The sequence below is a fragment of the Myzus persicae genome, unplaced genomic scaffold (genome assembly GCF_001856785.1).
Source record: "Myzus persicae strain clone G006 unplaced genomic scaffold, MPER_G0061.0, whole genome shotgun sequence".
NCBI classification, from domain to species: domain Eukaryota; kingdom Metazoa; phylum Arthropoda; class Insecta; order Hemiptera; family Aphididae; genus Myzus; species Myzus persicae.
Genome location: NW_019100692.1, coordinates 414,478 through 434,606, shown reverse-complemented (window position 1 = coordinate 434,606; position 20,129 = coordinate 414,478). Strand labels below are relative to the sequence as shown.

The window sequence follows — 20,129 nt, the reverse complement described above, 5'->3', positions numbered from 1 at the left end:
CTATGAATTTCAGATTCATAATAAGGGAATTAATCATTAAATACCTATTATTTATAGTCAATGAGTAAACTATATAAAATAATTAGATATGTATTGTATTACTTATTTTAATATTTCATTATGCTGTATTATGCTTTTATAATTATTTAGTTTGAATATAAAATTTAAATTTTTAAATATCTTATTTATAAAGTGATGTATTTACATACAGACTGTAAGTATTAATACATTTTTTTTTTCAGGGACTACCCGAAATTATAATTGTCCTAATGTGTCATGCAAACGTGTATATAAATTGAAGACAAGCTTGAATAATCATCTAAAATTTGAATGTGGAGGACAAAGACAATTTCAATGTCATTTATGTCATAAAAATTTTGCCCAAAAAGTCACTTTGAAAAATCATTTAGCTATAATCCATAAAGTTATAAGATAAAATTGAATTAAATTCAGTATGTTTAATGTCAAGAAACAAAAATCTATTTATTTGTCTTATGTAATGATTATATTTCCTATATTTTATAATATTTAATATCTATTTTAAATTATAAGTATTATATTACTCTTAGTTAGTGACAAAGCGTTATAGGAGACAACTAAACATTGTGTACCCACTTAGAAAACTGATAGATGATTTGGTTTATTTATGCAAGTAAAATATTTTTTTTCAAAAATTGTAATGTAATAATATATTGCAAAATATTTTTTATTTTGCTATTGTATTCTTATAATAGACTATTTGCTAGCTGTATCCTTTCAAGTAAGCATCTAAGTGCAGTAAATAAATATAAATCAATGTTGATTTTTCTGATTCTGCTAGGCATGTGTGTAGGGGATATTGAAACATGAGTGGATAGTTATTGTTGTGTTATGAGGTAGGCCTGGCCGTTCATATTTTAAAGTAATTGGTATTTATTTGGTTATTGACGTCACATCATTGACCCCTCAAACTCGTTTATTGTACATTTATTTCTGGTGTGATATTGTCTGACTATGAGTATCATTAATTTTGTCATTATGCCTTATTTACTTATTTTTTCAATGCCTTCCTGATCTAAATACTCATGTCACTGCTGTTAACACACTGTGTCAATGTTTGCAATTGTATAATGTATGTACACATAATATAGGTACAATTATTTTCTGTGTATATTCGTGAATATTTTTTTTATTATTATTATTATTATTAGATAAAATAGAATATTTACAATCTGTAATATTTATATACACACAATAAGTAAATTTGATTATATAATAAAGGAACAACATGAATGGTGTGAGGTGGGAGGCCCACCAGTGTGGATACTCTCTAGCTTGGGGGAGAGAGTTTTATTTTTTTTTTTAAATTAGTGCAGTTCAGGATTCAGGAGATCGCGATACCAGTGTCTTTTTAGTCGACGTAGGGGGTTATTACTTATTAGGCATGAACTCATTGGCCAAGTTGGAAATCAATGAATTTGTGTGGTTAGCTGTTTTGGCGTGTAAATTGTTGTAGTAGTTTTTAGCTGTTTTAGAGACTTTCAATTTTAAGATCCTTATGTAGTGAGAGGTTTAAGACGTACCATGGCACAGATGTTATTAAGCGAAGGGAAATAGACTGGAAAGCTTGTATAGTCCGTATTTGGGAAGGCTTGGCACATCCCCAAATTTTGGACACCGTAGGCCCAGATAGGTTTTAACATTGATTTGTATATTGTTGTCAATAGAGAGTTTGGATTTGAGGATAGGCCGTAAAAGGTGAAGTCTGGTGTTAAGAGTCTTTCTTTTAATTTTGAGGTGTGGGCCCCAAGTTAGACGCTTGACTAAAATTATACCTAAGTATTGGGTTTAGATTGGATTGTTTTGAAAATAGATTGTAGGAAGAACCGCTTTTCTTTAAATAAAAGGAATGTGAAAGGATTATCTGTATTGATTTTTATTCTCCATTTGGTGGACCATTTTGAAATGTTATCAAGATGAATTTGAAGGTTTTGGTATGCTGTTGTGGAATCGGAATGGGGAAAGGATTGCCGTGTCGTCGGCGTAAGTGGCTATCAGTGTGTTTTCGGAGTTGGGAATGTCAGCTGTGTTAATGTTGTAGAGATCTGGTGATAAATCACTTCCTTGAGGTACTCCTGCTAAGATTTGTAATTGTGATGAGAGGGAGTCTCCTTGGCGGACGATAAATGAGCGGTTTTGTAGATATGATTTTATCAACAAGTAGAGTGGAGTCGGGAGGAACCTTTTTAGCTTAAAGGTAATCCGGTGTGCCAGACACGGTCGAACGCTTGTGATACTTCTACGAATACTCCCGGGCAGAAGTTTTTGATTTCAAATGACGAGGCTATTTCGTCAACAATTCGGTGTATCTGATGGGTATTGTGGAATGGTTTTCTCTGAAATCAAATTGGGTATTTGGTATAATTTTGTGGAACTTGGGAATAGGTCTAATTCGTTTAAGCATCACTTTTTCAAATAATTTCCCTAATACTGGTAAAAGGCTAATTGGTCTGTATGAGGAGGGTTCATTTTTTGGTTTGTTGGGTTTATGTATAAGGATAATTACAGATAGTTTCCAGATTAACGGAAAGTAGGACATTCTCAACATAGAATTAAAAATGTATGTGAGAAGAATTATTGACTTTTTAGGAAGATGTTGAAGTATTTTATTTGTTATTTGGTCATGTCCCGGAGATGTTTTGATTTTTAACTTTTGTATTAAGTTTTTTATTTCGTTGGGAGATGTGTGTTTGGTATTGAGTGACATTGGTAGCGGGCTAGTTAGGAAGTTTGTAATTTGGTTTAAGTGACTTGGTTCAGGAGTTATATCCTGATGAGGAGTAAATATTTCGGATAGGTGTTTACCAAAAGTGTTGGCTTTGTCAATGTCCGAGAAGACTAAGGTGCCGTCTGCTTTTTTTAAATGGAATGTTGATCTTTTATTTTTTAAATATTTTTGGTGGTTCTCCAGAAGGATCCATCTTTAGAACATTAGGACTCGTATTTGTGTTTGAATAACTCGGATTTGTGTATCCGAATTTTTGTTTTTATGGTATTGGACAGATGATTGTATCTTTTTTTGTCGGATGATAGTCTAGTGTGTTGCCAACGTGAGCGTGCAGGGCGCTTTTCGATAATTAGGGTTTTTATGTTGAGAGGTAAATCGTATTGATTTGAATTTGGTGGTTTGTTTGGATTAGGTCATTAGGAATATAAAATGAGTTTTAAATCGCTGCTTTTATTGAGTTGACAAAGTCTTGGGATGCTATTTCAATTTCGCTGGTGTTTTTTAGAGAGATTTTTAAGTTTGTGTTATTTTTTAAGATGGTAGATAATTTTTCCCAATTGACAGGACCTTTTGCGATTAAGCGTCGGGGAGGTTTGCAGGTTATTGAACCGTTTATTTCAAGAATGACCGGAGTGTGATCTGATGAAATTTCGCAACTATTTTGAATTTTATGTCTCATGTGTTTTAAAATTGAGGTGAGAAAGAAGTCTAGTATGTAAGGCTGACGATTTAGGTGAGTATGCCTGTAGGTTGGACCGTTTGGAGATATAGAAGAGCAGCCTAGTTTTTGGATGTTGTCAAGAAATAATCTCCTTCTAGAGTTTGTCAATCTGCTACCCCATTGTGTGTTCTTGGCGTTGAAATTACCACCGGCGATAAACGAGCGCCCAAGTGACTTAAAGAAATTTTCGATTTGAGAGGGCGTTATTGCCGGTAGAGGAGGACAGTAAACTGAGGATAGTGTAGTTTTAATATGATTTAGTACGATTTGGATATGTGTTGCTTGTTTTGTCGGCAGTTGGAGGCTTTGAAGTGGATAGTGTTGGATTTGGTTTGAAACTAAATGGCGGATTCCGTCAGGGTGGTCTGTATACTTGGAACCCAGAGAAAAAGTGATTAGTATTAGAAGTGTAGTGAGTTTCCGTTATTAGTGCGATGTCTATTTTACTTTAGATTAAAAGGTGTAGTAATTCTGGTTCGTTTTGTTTTAAACCGTTTGCATTCCATAGTATAATTTTTAAAGATTTAGTGTTGGGGAGATTAGTATTCATCATTTGAAATTAATTTATTGATTACTATGGTAAGCAATTGGATTAGCGGGTTAATTAGTAACTAAATTTTGGTTAAAATGAGGACATTAGTTTTTCTATGTTATTTTCTTTCGTTTGATTGTGTGTTTCACGTTGTGAGTACTTTTTTTTCATGTGTTTCGGGAAGGAGGGATGCATTAAGTCTCGTGTAATTGGTGTAGTCTGGGGAGTGTCTACACTGGGGTCCTGACCCACGAGTCGTGAATATAAATAAAAATGTATAATATTGTAAGAATAAATAATAAAATAATTTGTATCGTTGACCATAATATATCCCTGCATAATAAACTCTAGTATTTTTAAGCATATTTTTTTAAACTTATATCTATGTAAATAAAGTATGCATATTTTATTTAACACAACATAAAAATTGTGAATGAAAAATCAGTTTATATTATAATATCAGCTTTTTATTTATAACTACCTAATGTTAAAATATTCAAATAAATGTAAACACTTATTTTTATTAATTTCAATATCTCTTTTCAGGGTCTAAATCAAAAACAACTGGGAGTTACACGTGCCCAAATAAATCATGTAATAAAATCTTCAAGTCCAAAGGTAGTTACTTCAATCATGTGAATTATGAATGTGGTGGTCGCAAGCAATTTGAATGTTGGTTATGCCATAAGAAGTTTAGCCAAAAAGGCTCTTTAAAAAGTCATCTTGGTATTGTTCATAGTTATTTGTGTGGTACTGTGTGATTGATTGTTATGTTGAACCATTTAAACCTATAAATTCTACCATATTATTGTATACATAGACCTAAATACCTATAACCACTTAAATAACCACAAATCAACCACCGCAATTAATTTACAGCGTAATTTTTCAAATGTATATTATTTTAAGTAAATAAATGCAAATTTATTTGTGAAATTGGCATATGTTATGTTTATTTTTATTAATATTTCCTAGCGTGTTTTTTAGGCATTAATTTAACAATGTTGCAGAATATGTTTACAATTTAATAAAATATTTAAAATACCATCATATATTTACTTTTGCAACCTAGTTACCCACGGAAAAAAAACAGTTAGTTGTAATGTCATTAGATATTATTGTTTTGTATTTAATATACTGCATAATGGAAATAATTTTACACTGTAAGGTATTAAACAGAATAAAATCAAAAAGAAATTAATCTCAGTTTTCAATGTACAACATACAATTGGTTAATAAATACACAATATTACTAGGAGGTAAGGGTGTATCGGGTGTCAGATTCTATTTTCTGAAATTATTAATATCTTAATTACAATCATAATCCTTATTATTACCTACATATTTATCACTTTATTTTTATAATTTGTATTAAAGTAGTTCACATGATATGTATCAATAATCATTTTACCCCTGCCTTTTCAATAGGTACTTATCTTTTATCACCAGCACGTCATTTACACAGAATAAATATAATTTAGACATATATTTATGCAACATACCTATGTAGGTAAATTTCCTTTTTTTATAATATCATAATTATAATATTATCTTTCCAATGCCTTATGAACACGGTCAGCGCTCTATTATTTTTATTATTATTTAATATAGTTGCGTTCTTATATGTAAATTTTTAATAAATTGTTTAACATTTAGGTCTTCAATCTGAATACAGAAGTCAATCAAATGTATCCATTCCATATAAGTTTATATGTCCAAATTGTTGCCGAAGATATTCACATAAGCCCAGATTAGTACATCACTTGAAACATGAATGTGGTTACAAACGATTTATATGTAATATTTGTTATCGAACATTTGGAAGAAAAGATCACTTGAAAAATCATGTAATATGTGTTCACAAAGTAATTGCAAATACATGAAAAATAATTTTGGCCTTTGGTTAGATAATACAGGATGATTTTTTAAATATGCTATATGCGTTTCTCGCCAAGCACGCTATTTATTACTATTAAAAAGTTAATTGTCTTTATTTTTAGATTCTGAGCAGGTAAAATAGTTTTTTTTTTTTTGCAATAGTAACTATATGCTTTGATTTAAAAATGTCAATACTTTTATTTAATAGATATTTATTAAGCGATGTAAACTTGTTCAGAAATAATTATTTGTAACTCCAGTTTTAAGTATGTATACATTAAAATCTTTGCTGTATCTTAATACATAATTGTTTTCATATTTATCATTTATTCAATTCACACTATTTAATAAAAAAAAAAATATAACATTAGTTTATGTGTATATTAACAAATATGTTAAGCACCCTTTATACGCGGGTTTAATACATACATCTATGTTAAACATTAAAATAATATTCTCAGCATCTTCTGTTGACATAATAATATTTATAAATAAATTATAATTTTTGTTGACATTTATTACTTTTATATGTATTTTTTTTTTTAATTTAAAAATTATAGAATCTTTCCTTTTTCCCATATGTTTTTGTATTTAGATGTCTGTGATTATTCACAAATCTGTTTTATATTTTGTTGTTTCTAGTTAACATTTTCATGAGAATATGCCAATGTGGTATAGAGTTATTAAGCTAAAATATTATCATGAAAAGTTCATTTTCATTAGGTATACTGTTTTATACACTTTTTTCACACAACAAGATATCTAGGTTTATATTTGTTTAATTGTATAATAATGCTTGTGATTTGGTTAAATTATGTGATGTGTACTTAATACTTTAAAAGTATCCAAGAACTATTATGTTAATTACTTTTATGTTGTTTTTGTGATCAATATTATAATTTGTATTTTTGATTAAAGGGAAAAAATCCCAAAAATAAAAATACAGTAAATAGCCACATACCAACAAACACTAAACATTTAATGATTATTCTCTATAAATTCCTAATTTATAACTACTATAAATATTATCAGATTGATTGATATTATTTATTAATTAATATTTATGTAACACTGTTTTCAACATAATGTATTCATGCTTTAAATAATTTTAATATAACTATTCATGTTTGTACCTTAATATAATATAATTTAATAAAAATAGATGAGTACACTAAACATTGGTTTTTATTAGTCATATAATATGTTTATGTAATTGTATATAATATTATTAAAAATGTTTGAAAACCATATGAAATAAAAATAAAAATATAAAATAGGAAAATAGACAATATTATATTAAAAATATAGTACCTGCCTATCTAAGGTAAAAAATTGTGTATTTATATACTTTACCTAAAATTGCACCTGGAACTATTTTCACTTATGGTATTTTGTGTAATAACTAAATGAGATGTAAGTGATTTTTTTCCCAGGCTTTTTTTACTGTATTTTTATTTAGGGAGTTTTTTTTATATTATTTGGCCCAGGGTATGCATATGATTTTTGTCAGGTTTTTGAGGCCGAAAAATAAGAATGATCTGGGATGAAGATCTATACATAAAATTATAATGATTCAAAGAATTATATTGTTATCTACGTTTAGTATTACTTAAATTGTGAGTACTAAGGGAATGTACACACGTGTGTGTTGTCTTTATGTTATACATGTACAACATAAAACATATCAAATTTGCGTTCAGCAGAACCAATTTTGTATTGTTAGTTTTTTCTATTGCAGTGGATTAATCTGTTATCAACTTAATAGTTGTGATCATTATCTATGTTCGCATATGAAGTTTTTACTTTTACGGTATTTTAATTTTTAAGCAAGTTTAGTTTTTGGATGTAGAATAAATTGAAATGTGATAGGTAGTGTTCTTGACTCACTTATAAATTTGAATAGGTACCGTAAAAAACTTTTGTAAAAGACTTCAAGTTTTATAATAAGTTTATTCACTCTGATATTAAGGCTAACAACATAACATTGGTTCTGTTGTAGGTATGTTTGTTAATTATATACAACACATGTATGACAAACTCTTAAAATGCAATTCAAATCATGAAACAAATAACAGGTTCTGCTTACCCTGGATTAAACTTGGTCAAGATTTGTAAAAATAACATTATAAAATATAGTTATTAATAAGATATATTTCAGTATGAGAGAATACAAATTCAGACAAATGTTATTATTTTTTCAGATTCAGACACAAAACAATTAAGATTTATTTGTCCCAATAATTGTGGGAAATCATACAGAATAAAAAGATCAGTCGGTAGACACCTTAAGTACAAATGTGGAGTAGAACCAATGTTTGAATGTACAATTTGCTACAAAAAATTTGCATTAAAAGAATCAATGAAAAAACATGTGATTCAAAAACATGACCAATATTATTTATCATAATAATATTATATTTATCATTACTCATTTATTTTAACTTTAGTTAGATGGTAGTTACCTAACATTGTTAAATAGTACTTAATTACAATGGCAATTTATGATATCATTAAGAACTTCTAAAATAATATAGGACTGTATTTGCAAAAAAATTAAAAATTCTTACTAAACTCATAAAATAAAACAAATCCATCATTATAATTTCCCTATTTTTCATATTTTGAAGTAGAAATAAAATAAAATATTAATGTAAATTTATACAAACTAATTTTGAATAATTAAAATATTTGGTTTTTTGTCCCTAGCTTACGTAGCTGGGTGGCACATTCTGACTCTGACATATTATGTTTTTGACGGCTTTTGAAAGACGCCACATGTTGTACACAAAATCGTTTATTAAACTATTTTTGCGTTAATCTCGTATGTCCTATATTCAATTACCTACCTAGTTATAATAATAAATTGTACTTTAACAAACATTAAAAGTGATATTATATTTAATTTAACAATAATAAATATAAGACAACTATCAATTATATTTATGTGTATGTTTCTATATTTAATACCCATAAGTTCATAACCCGTGTATATTATCTTATAAAATTGTAATAAACGATGTATTAAACTTACGGGGCTATAAATTTGATAAATTATTTAAGAATTTATTCCTGCTAAATAATGGCTAGTAATTATAAATAATGAATAACGTATGTCAATCTGATGGAAACCCGGGGGTGGGGCTTACTGCTTAGCCCTTCAAAACTTATTTATCCGTGTTCGGTGTAGGCGACGCATAGAGTAATAAGAATAATATAGAAGTGACAATGTTTAATTAATTTGAGTAGCAAACAGACACGATGCAATGTGACTATTAACAGAAAAATAATTATGGAATAGTTCTATACTCTGTTCAAAATGAGATCAAACCTCGGCGACGACCAGTTTTCGTTCCGCGGCGATCAGACGCCGTCCCCACTACAGCGGCATGTCGGGCGCTGCCACGGAACAAAGCCACGCCCATGCGCACAACTCGGCCGCCGAGGTCCGATCTCATTTTGAACTGTAGAAAACTTAAAAAAAACTTAACTCCAAATAAAAATACCACCTGCTTAAAAAAAATTAACATTTGTATAGGCGAAATACTCATTTCCGAAGCACCACATTAGTGACTCGTTAATAATTATTAAAAGCAAAAATAATTAATTATTACAGTAATAAAATTATTGGTGTAGAAATTCAATATTCTTAAAAAATGTAGATAGTGTATGTGCTCCTGTGCTTCATAGCACGAGCCGCCACGGACTGGTGTCTGGTAATATTATTATATTACAATAAATATTATTTAATATTTTTTTACTTATTAAGTATCGCCATTGGATATAAAAAGTACTATTGTTATCTAAAATAATAAATAGAATGCTGTACCATCTAGCTTTATATGTATTTGGTAATAAACACACATGGCGGTGAAAGTAGCATCAATACAGCATATGGGCTGATAGACAATTGCCATCTCTATATTCTTATTACTCTTTGCAACAACGCAATTTATTATTTGTCTATATTCTATAAGTATGGCACCAACACTGTCTCTGTACTATACATCTGTAATTTTTTTAGAGTGATACGCACATAGATAATATATACATGGATAGGACATCCCTATGACCCTATACCTTAGACCTTAGATCATATACACTGGATAGTGCTATAGCGTATATCACGCGCAGTCCGTGTTTGAAGCAGACCTGTTCATGCCCGAAGTACTTACTGCGCATGCGTGAGAAATGAAATAGATCGCGCGGGACGGGGAAGGAACAATAATGTGTTATAGTGATAAGGACGATTAGGTACTGAATGCTTAGATCATATACTTTGCTCATGCGCAGTGATGACTTCGGGCACGAACAGCTATGCTTCAAGATTTTAAACCATAGCTCTATCCAGTGTATATGATCTAAGCCTTAGACACACGGTATACTGTGCCCGAAGAGAATATATGTTACCACAGTGGTTACTTGTGGTTATTGTAGTGGTTCTGGTAAAAATATGTTTTCATATAGATTATGCTTATGAAATATCAATTGATAATAAAATGTTTTTATTAATTTTGGCCATTGTTCTATGTTTTGGCGTAATCACTTATCAAAATAAACCATTGAGGTTACCGGACATAACCATTGCGGTAACGTGTATTCATTTGAGGCACACGCCAACCCCCCTAATGTCCTATCCATGTATCTATGGATACGCACTTGTCCGAAAATGATAAAAGTAGTGATGGTTACTCTGTGACCAACTTGAGGTGGTATTGCATATCAAGTCGAGGGATATTATTCGTTTTTTTTTAGTCCAAACGCAGTGCAGCGAGCGAGTGGCCACGTGGGCATCACTGTAATTAATTTCAAGTTTGGAGTCGCTGATGGCTCGTTGGTATATTATGGTATAAGCACAGATATATAAAAAATACTAGATAGCCGACTTGGAAATGATTTTGAAGCCCACAAAATGGCCAAAATTCTCTCATCTAAGAGGCAAATGTTTACATTTTCACAACACTGATATAGGATATCAATATTATCAATTTATTATTTATCATATGAATATCAGACTTTCTAAGTTCATGATTTTTATAACTTTATAATTTTTGAAATACTATTTCCTAGTTTAGGTATAATGAAGTAAATATATTTTAATATTTTTAAAATCTAAGTGAGTGAAATGTTTACTGCATACCCTGCTATATTTTGTAAGAACAAATCCTTTTATTTGTACTGCATCTATCCACTTTTTTGTTATTTCTTTATTTAATAAAGGAAAACTAAAAATCAAAAGATAATGACATTTTATTTAAACAAATGATGAAACAAATGGATACCATAATTTGCAACTCTTTTACTGTTGCACTGCCACGCACAGCAAAAATAAACCATTTTATTAAAAGAATAAACTACTTATGGCACATTACAATAAAAATCTAAAATGTATTAATTATAGACCTACTTATTTAAGAGAGCTAATCATTGTGCATCATCTTTTAAAAGATTGGTATGAATGTATGATAATAAAAATTTGTATAATACATCAATCTTTAAGTATATATCCTTAATAAGTTAGGTATTATAATTATTTATTTAGGTCTTGGCGGTATTACATAATTGATTTATACTTATAGGTTATAGCGATTACATTTTAGCGTGGGTAACTCAACTAAAAATTTATTAATCAAAATCATTCTTAATAAAACCAAATTTAATTTTACTCAGATCAACCGAATTCAAGCATGTGTGTATTGGATAAGCTTAAAACTTTTTTATTTAACATGTTTATCTACATTGTATTTCTCATTTGTTACAATAAATAATATTGTTATTGCTATTATTAATTAATTAAAATAATAATAGAATTTAAGATTATAATTATATTTATAATTTTAATCTAAATGTGTACGATGTATTATTAATACATTTTTAGTAGTTTTCTTTTCCGCCATAACATTAGTATGGTTTATCATTTTATCATAATATAAATTTTGTAAACATTCACCTCTTAGATAAGAAAATCTCGGCCATTTTGTAGGCTTCATAATTTTTACATTGTAGGAATAGGGAGTCGTCTATCTAGTATTTTTACATATCTGTATTCTGTGGGTATAAGTCATGATATCAACTTCCTTATCATTTTTCGGAAAACTGCCCCCACCCATTACTATTGCATATCGACATATCGTGTGTGCGAAGTTGGACTACGAAACTCGTAAATATTGGGAAATACAGGTGGTTAAGTATAAAATACCATTGATTCGGGAATTAACAAGGGTTTATTGAGGAACGATTTTGGATATTAGAATCGGTCGAATCTTCTCGAGATATAAATATTAAGGCGTTGCCGCCGGCAGCAGGTAAAGGAAAACAACAATGGAGAACAAATAATATCACAAAAGGCGGACAAGGCGGTCGAAAACACTAATCAAATTTTGTGTCAACAACAACTTGGAACACAGAACTTGTAAGTGTCCAACATTCATCGCACTGCTGATAAGCGGTCTTATTGAGAAAATTGCATGTCTAAAATTATGTAAAATATGTTTACATAAATATGAGTGAAAATGTTTTTCGAGATTTTGTTTCAAATGTTCCAAACCCCATAACACATTGTAACATCTACAGCCGTAAAAAGTCTCAGATTCGGAAGGTACAGTGGAAAGGACTCAGAAACGGTGAAAATGAAAAATAGACACGAACCGGTCATAGACGTGACGAGTTCAACGACCGCTCACGCGAATAGTAATTACGAGCGCGTATAGTTAGCCACAGCTGTCGTACGCGTTATCAATACGTGCGGTAAGTCCCCGTTCGCACCTGTGTTATTGGATTATGGGACAATCAATTATTTTATATCGACTGAATTAGTAAATAGTTTAAGTTTACGACAAAAGAAAACGGGTCATATAGTAAGGCAAGCACAGTTTTAGGCTAAAACAAAATATCACATCTGCGGCGGGGTTAAAATAAAATCTTGGGTGAACGGTTACGAATTAAACATACCAGTTTAAGGTTTAATGGTAAAGAAGATAACGGGAAATCTACCGACGAAATTTATTTCCGAAAACGGTCCTCGACCTTATGTTGGATAAAGTCTACTTCAATAAAAATGGAAAACCTTTGATTCACATCGGGTTGGCGAGATTCAAGAAAAGACCTCGTTAACTGAATGGTTTCATGTGAGAGGCAGTAAAAATCCTGCGGACATTATATCGCGTGAGTGCTGTCTTACCGAATTATTCCGCTATACTCTTTGGTGGCATGATCCCGAGTGGTTAATTTAAAATGAAGAACTTTGGCCGGTTATCCAACAGGAAGAGACATCAAACGATCTCGTGGATATGCCGGAAGAAAAAAATTGAGTGTCAGTGGTGTAACTACATCCGAAAATGATTTGATTGTTTACAGATATTCGTCCATAAAAAAGATGTCTCGAATTGTGGCATATTGTATGCTTTTGAGGTCAAACTGTTTAGGTCGTAAGCAAAAAAAGAAAAGAAACTATTTAAAAGAGCCCACTTTATGGATTAATACCATATCTTGATATAATTCTTGTAGATGGAATACTGAAATACGCTGCACTTTTAAACGCCATCCTGCAGTGTTACCAGCTAAAAGTATTTTTACTCAAAATTTAATACGTGAAGAGCAAAAAGATCAGATGCACGGTGGTCCTCAAGATGTTTTAGCGTCTATGCGTGAAAGGTATAGGTCTATAAATGGACGAAATGTCACACGAAACGTGGTGAGTAATTTGCAAATGCGTTATCTGTTTTAAACAACGCTCAATAATCCTAAAGCCTATAATAGGTGATCTACCACCCTACCTAAAGGCGGAGTTGAAACCGGTCACGCTTTTCTGAAATGTGGCATCGACTATGCCGGTCCTTTTTCATTAAAATCGGGACCACGAAAAAACTCTCCAATTATAAAAGCTTGCGTTTGTTTATTTATTTGTTTCTCTACGCGTGCAGTACATTTGGAAGTAATGAGCGAGTTAAGTACCGACGCCTTTCTACTCATGCTTAATCGACTTTTTGACCAACGCTGTAGAAGTCTAGTAATGTATTCTGGTAATGCAACGAATTTTGTAGTCACGAATCCTCAGTTAAAAGAACTATACGAATTATTGCAATGAGATGATCATTAAAGTAAAACTGCTGAAATTGATCAACTCTAGGCGTTGAATGGAAATTTATACTATCGCTCCCCATTTTGGAGGTTTGTGGAAAGCCGGAATAAAATCCATGAAGTATTTATTGCGTCACGTACTGGGTGATGCTCATCCAACTTATTAACTATACTTACATATGCCGTAGCCTGTTTAAATAGTCAACCTTTAATTCCTATTTCGTCAGATTCAAATGATTTGATTCCTCTAGGTCCTTGCAACTTCCTTATAGGAGATTCTCTAACCGCTATACCAGAAATCGACGAGTCAACTGTGCCAATCAACCGTCTGAATAAATGGCGCCGAGTATCTCAATACTCTCAAAACTCGTGGAAACGATGTAGTAGTGAATACCTACTTATCGCAACTTCGAGAAAGAGACAAGTGGGAGTGGGCTAGAACGAATGGTCCAAAATTGAATGTTCCTTGGTGTAGCTGAAAGACGAAAATCTCACCCCTTTACGATGACGTATGGGACGTGTTTCCAAGGTAACGAAATCAGCTTTTTTCCAACCAACAATAATTAATACAAGAGTATATATATTTTAATGTATCTAGCTACCGGCTACCAATCTATTTGTCTTCATTAATTCCGTGTATATCCAGGAATAAATATCAAATGATATTATTTTTAACGGAATAATAATTATTAAACAATTACCATAAATATTTGTATATTTTTCTTTATTTATTCTGCATATTTATAAATTTATAATTTATCATCAACCATAATATGAGGCTCATATCCTGATCATGTTATCACTGATCCTAAATTAGACTTTAAGGTTAATACATATTTTTCAATAATTGATGCTGCTATTATTGCAATTGAAGAAAGATTTCATTCAACAGGACAACATTTACTAAGAGATATTTCGCTTTTTTCAAATTTTCGTCTCCGTCAAACAAAAAAAGATAATTGTTCATTACCCAAAGATGCCTTTGATACATTTTGTAAAGTTTATTGTAAATTTATCAATAGCTCTGATTTAAAAAAGGAATACATCCAATACTCAAACTCATTTTTTGAATTTGAAGAATCGGTAGGTTTTCACAAAACTTATTTACATGTAGAAAATGATGAAAGTGAAAATAGTGGAGACAATGAAGGTGAAGACAATTCTGGAGAAGAAGCAGGGGAAACAATAGTTGATAATAAGCAACATTTACAAAATTTGGGAACACTACTTCATTTATTCTAAGTTTGTCATAAATCTGGCTTGAAAATGGTTTTTCCGTGCTTGTATGATGCGTTGCATATTGCGAGTACATTACCAGTATCAAGTACGACACCGGAAAGAACATTTTCAAAACTAAAAATTATTAAAAACAGGTTGAGAACTACAATATCCCAAGAGCGCTTGGAAGATTTGATGTTCATATCTTGTGAATCTGATGTAAATATCAATAACGAACATGTCATAAAATATTTTTCTGAATTTAGCACTGTTTTAAAAAAATATTTAATGTAATACACATCCATAAATTATTTTTTAACCTGTATAAAGTATTATTGTACTTTTGTATATTGTATATTGATGTGTTATTAAAACTATATAAAAAAATTATATAATTTTTGTTTTGCAATTTTTGAAAATAATGTACCCCAAAGTTAGATTATTAGTACATCAATGCATCTTATTAAATAATTAACTAAAAAGTGTGTTTAGATTAAAACACTTGAAAGACAGATTTTAAAGGTATTTTTGTGATTGAATAAGTTATTTGCGAGCGTAGCGATCGGCTTTGGTAGAGTTCAAAATTTTAAATAATATATGTTATCAATGTTTAATTGATGTACAGGTAGGTGGGTGGCTATTGATTTAACTATTTGAACCATATATTTCATAGGTGTTGTGCGTCACTGTAATATGAGCTATGAGTTTAAAAATATATTCCATTTAAATAATACTTAAAAATGATAAACCATTTATTAACCACGACCATTTAAAAGAAACTATCAACTAAATTACTCGGAGAGCTCTTCCTCCAGCCCTGATAAATATCTATTTATATTCATTAATCTATATTTTTATTCTATTATGAATTTTTGTAATATAAAATAAATGTAAGTTTAAGATACGTTAATCAACCTAACAAACATGGCTCAATGGCTGCCCCAAGTTCTGCGGATATTTGTACAAATATAGATATTGGTTCACCGACATTTTTATTACAATTGCGAAATAAAAAAGGCATTTAAACGGTCGTCATTAAATATATATTTGAAGCTTATTCATAAATATATTCTACAATAAAAAAATAAGAACCATTTTGGTGTATAGGCTACAACAGCATCTACATTTTTATATAATAATTGGATATTCAATATAATGATAGTTATAAGACTATGTTATTGGAAACGTTTATATAATTGCAGTTTACCATGCGGCTGTATCTCACAATCTCAAAAAATCTTTGTAGAATACTAGAATGTAATATTAATATTCAGGATAGTATTTACAGATTACGTACAATTTTAAAACTATGATCAAATAATTAGTAAGATACCTATTTTGTTTTGTTTTTATTATTAGCTTCGTACAGTAGCAATGTACTTCTGCAGCTCGGGAAGCTTTTATCTGTATAAAAATTTGACCATAAATTATATCGTTTTTAATTATTATATTTCAAAAAATGTAAATTAAAGTTATTATTTTTCAGAATCAATGAAACCAAGGTTTGCTTGCCCCAATTTATGCGGAAAATCATACAAAGATAAAGTATCGGTTGTTCGACATCTTAAATACAATTGTAAAATGGAAACGATGTTTGAATGTCCGGTTTGCTTCAGACAATTCACTAACAAACAATCTATGAAAAGACATTCAATACTGGTTCATAAACATTTTCCAGAATAAAATATAACAGGTCTGCAGCAGAATATAACAGCGTCTATAATAGTATAATCTATATGTATTGATATTTTTAAATTAAATATGTAATTGTGAATTATTGAAAATGCTAATAGAATTTTACAGAATTCTATTTAGGCGAGCTCAAGTTCCTAATCATAATGGATTTAATATAGATAACCTATAGCTATGTAAATATGTATAAAAATATAATACATGATTATGGTTTATATCTATTGTTATAGGTATAAATCTACCTATGATATAGTAGTACCTATTTATTTTTTCTAACCTCATATACCTATTAGTTATAAATCATCATCATATTACATTGATGGCTTTAACTATCCTTAAATGGCCGCCTTAACTATAATGTGTTCTTGTTTCAAAAATTTATTTTAAATGCAATACTCATTTTATATTATTATGTTTACAAATTTATGATACATAATAAACTAATATGCTAGTACATAATATATCACGGCTATGCTAATAAATTATTTTAATCTAATAAATACCTAAAATTAATAACATTTTTTCAGAACAAAAAAAATTGAGAATTTTTTGCCCTAACTCCTGTGGAAGATCATACAAAAATAAATGCTCGATTGGTCGACATCTTAAATTTGAATGTGGAGTACAACCAAAATTTAAATGTTTTATTTGCTACAAAAGATTTACTGATAAACAATCGATGAAGAGACATGTGATACTGATTCACAGACATTTTGGGATAAATAACAACAGCTTTTGACATTTATATATTGAATAATATTCTACTTTCACTTTAAAAATACTTAATAGTTACCTATTTTAAATACTTTAATACTATATATTTTATATTTTAATTAATGTATTCAATTGTATCAATAAAATTATATCTTATTCTGTTAGTTATTGACAATTGTTATGTAATTATTGTTGCTTAACCTACCAGCTTCAGTAATCATAATCAGTGTTTAAGTGGTTCTGCTTGAATTTGATGGTGAACTAAGTATTTCATATTTTTTAAACATATTTTAGCGTAAATATATATATTGGAATTTTTGGCCAAACAAAATGTTCAATATAATTATTTAAAATTTTCATTTCTTAGGTGATATTGTATTTTGTACCTACAATTATCAAGAGATAATCAAAACAATTTATAAACCTATAAATTACTAAACCACCAACAAAAAAACCCAATATGAAATACCTATACAAAAATGTGATGTTTTGATAAAATCTAAAGCGGGTAGTAATAATTAATTTTTTTCAGAAAAAATGGAATCAAGATTTTTATGTCCTAACAAATGCGGAAGATCATACAAGAATAAAGGCTCTGTTAATCAACATCTTAAATATGAATGTGGGGTACAACCAAAATTTATATGTTATATTTGCACCAAAAGATTTGCATACATGACACAGTTGAAGAAACATTTAGGTTTAACTCATAAGGTTTTTTCATAATTCATTTTTATACATTTCATTTTTTACTATTAAAAGCAAGTACAATTAAAAAAAAAATTCTCAATGTATTGGTTTTCTTATACATTATTATCCTAAAATGTAATTCCTGTGCATATTCAACATTATCTTGTCAAATATTAAGATTAAGGACGATGTGTAGAATTAATTGTACAACAATATTGTTATGTACTCAGTGGCGGATTTAACAGTTGTTTAGTCAAAAAATTCCAAAGGGGCCCTCTTGTGATTTGTACACGGAGGACCACTAAAATTGTATGGTTAATTTTTTTTTAAATTTTGACCATAAAAAAAAAATAAATGTTATAATTCAAACTGCAATATCATTTACCATTGTTAGGTTAGATTAATTAAAACAACAATTTCACAAGTATGATATTGATACAAATTTTTGTACGAGGTCCCTCTTAGTGCCTACTATAGGTGTTACTATATTATACTGAACCCAATCGAAATCTTAGATCTATACTATCAATATAAAACTTCTCTTCTTTTTTAAACATATTTTAGAGCACCTCTTTTAGAACTAAATTTTTCACCCTTGAACACACCCTACTTATCTCTTGTGTGTGTACATCACTGCATAATTTTTTGTTTTAGCATGATTAATGTAATTTGTATATCTCGATGATCATGGTTCAAAGATTATTAAATCATTATTAACATACTATATTATATTATATTATTTATACTATATTATTAATTATATCAAAATGACTTCCGTGGTAAGTTAATCATTATTACGCTTATTAAATAAAATTAAAATTAAAAAATATATATATATTATAATATTAAAGTAACAAATATTTTTAAATTATCGTCCTAACCAAAATTAATTTATAAGTGTTATCTATCGATTTCATTATTAGCTATATTTACCTATTGGTAAGCACTTTTCACATCTTCCCAAAATCCTAGAATAATAAGTTTTGATTTTTGTTTCTTTAATTTTACACCTGTACAATAATATTTTGTGTACATTTTCATGTTTATTAAGAATATAATAAAGAATATTGTGTGTTCTTTGTAAAACCTACATTGCTAATAAACTATTTTCTTTAAAAGTAGGTAACATTAATTTAATTTGGAGGTCCAGCTGTCATTGTGAAAACTGCTCAGTTCTAATAAAAGTGCCTACACAAAAAAAGTTTTAATTACTATTTTTTTTCAGGCAAAATTGAATCAAGATCTGTATGCCCCAACTATTGTGGAAGATCATACAAAAATAAATGCTCACTTTGGCGGCATCTTAAATATGAATGTGGAGTACAGCCAAAATTTAAATGTCTTATTTGCAATAAACAATTTGCACATAATGCAAAATTGAAAGAACATTTAGGTTTTGTCCATAATGTTATTAATGCATGTCATAATTAAATACGTTTTTTTACTTAATTGTTTATGTTTGTTTTTATAACTTTTGGAAAGAAAATCTCAATATACTAGTTTCTTAATGTTTATTATCCTGAAAATAAGTACCTAATTCCTACGCATATCGTTATCTAATCAAATATTTAAATTGAATCGTCCCCTTATGATGAGCAATAATCAGTGTTTTATTATTTTAATTAGAGTATTTTGAGTAATTAATTTGTATAACCTAAAACTTTTACACCGAACCCAGACACAGGCACACAGCTAGGTACGAGTCAGGTAAGACCAGGCCCGGACTAACACTATCGTAGTATCGTAGGCCCTAGGCCAGGGATGGCAAATCCGCAAATCCATGGCACGCGTTCCCGAGGTGACACGCGAAAAGATTTTGTAGGCACGCGAAAATTTTTACT

At 29.7% G+C, this 20,129-nt stretch overlaps 1 protein-coding gene and 1 long non-coding RNA gene across 2 annotated transcripts; both read left to right on the top strand.

Annotated features, from left to right (window-relative positions):
- The first annotated feature begins 1,955 nt into the window (after nt 1–1,955).
- LOC111042366 (putative uncharacterized zinc finger protein 814) lies at nt 1,956–5,903 on the top strand. The gene is made up of 3 exons (XM_022326959.1): nt 1,956–2,022; nt 4,567–4,746; nt 5,677–5,903. The coding sequence occupies exons 1-3, from the start codon at nt 1,956–1,958 to the stop codon at nt 5,901–5,903; spliced, it is 474 nt and encodes a 157-aa protein (XP_022182651.1).
- Nucleotides 5,904–11,777: 5,874 nt separating this feature from the next.
- On the top strand, nt 11,778–17,936 carry LOC111042492. The gene is made up of 3 exons (XR_002605442.1): nt 11,778–14,503; nt 16,679–16,885; nt 17,412–17,936. It is a non-coding gene; the product is annotated as an uncharacterized LOC111042492 (long non-coding RNA).
- The last annotated feature ends 2,193 nt before the right edge of the window (nt 17,937–20,129 follow it).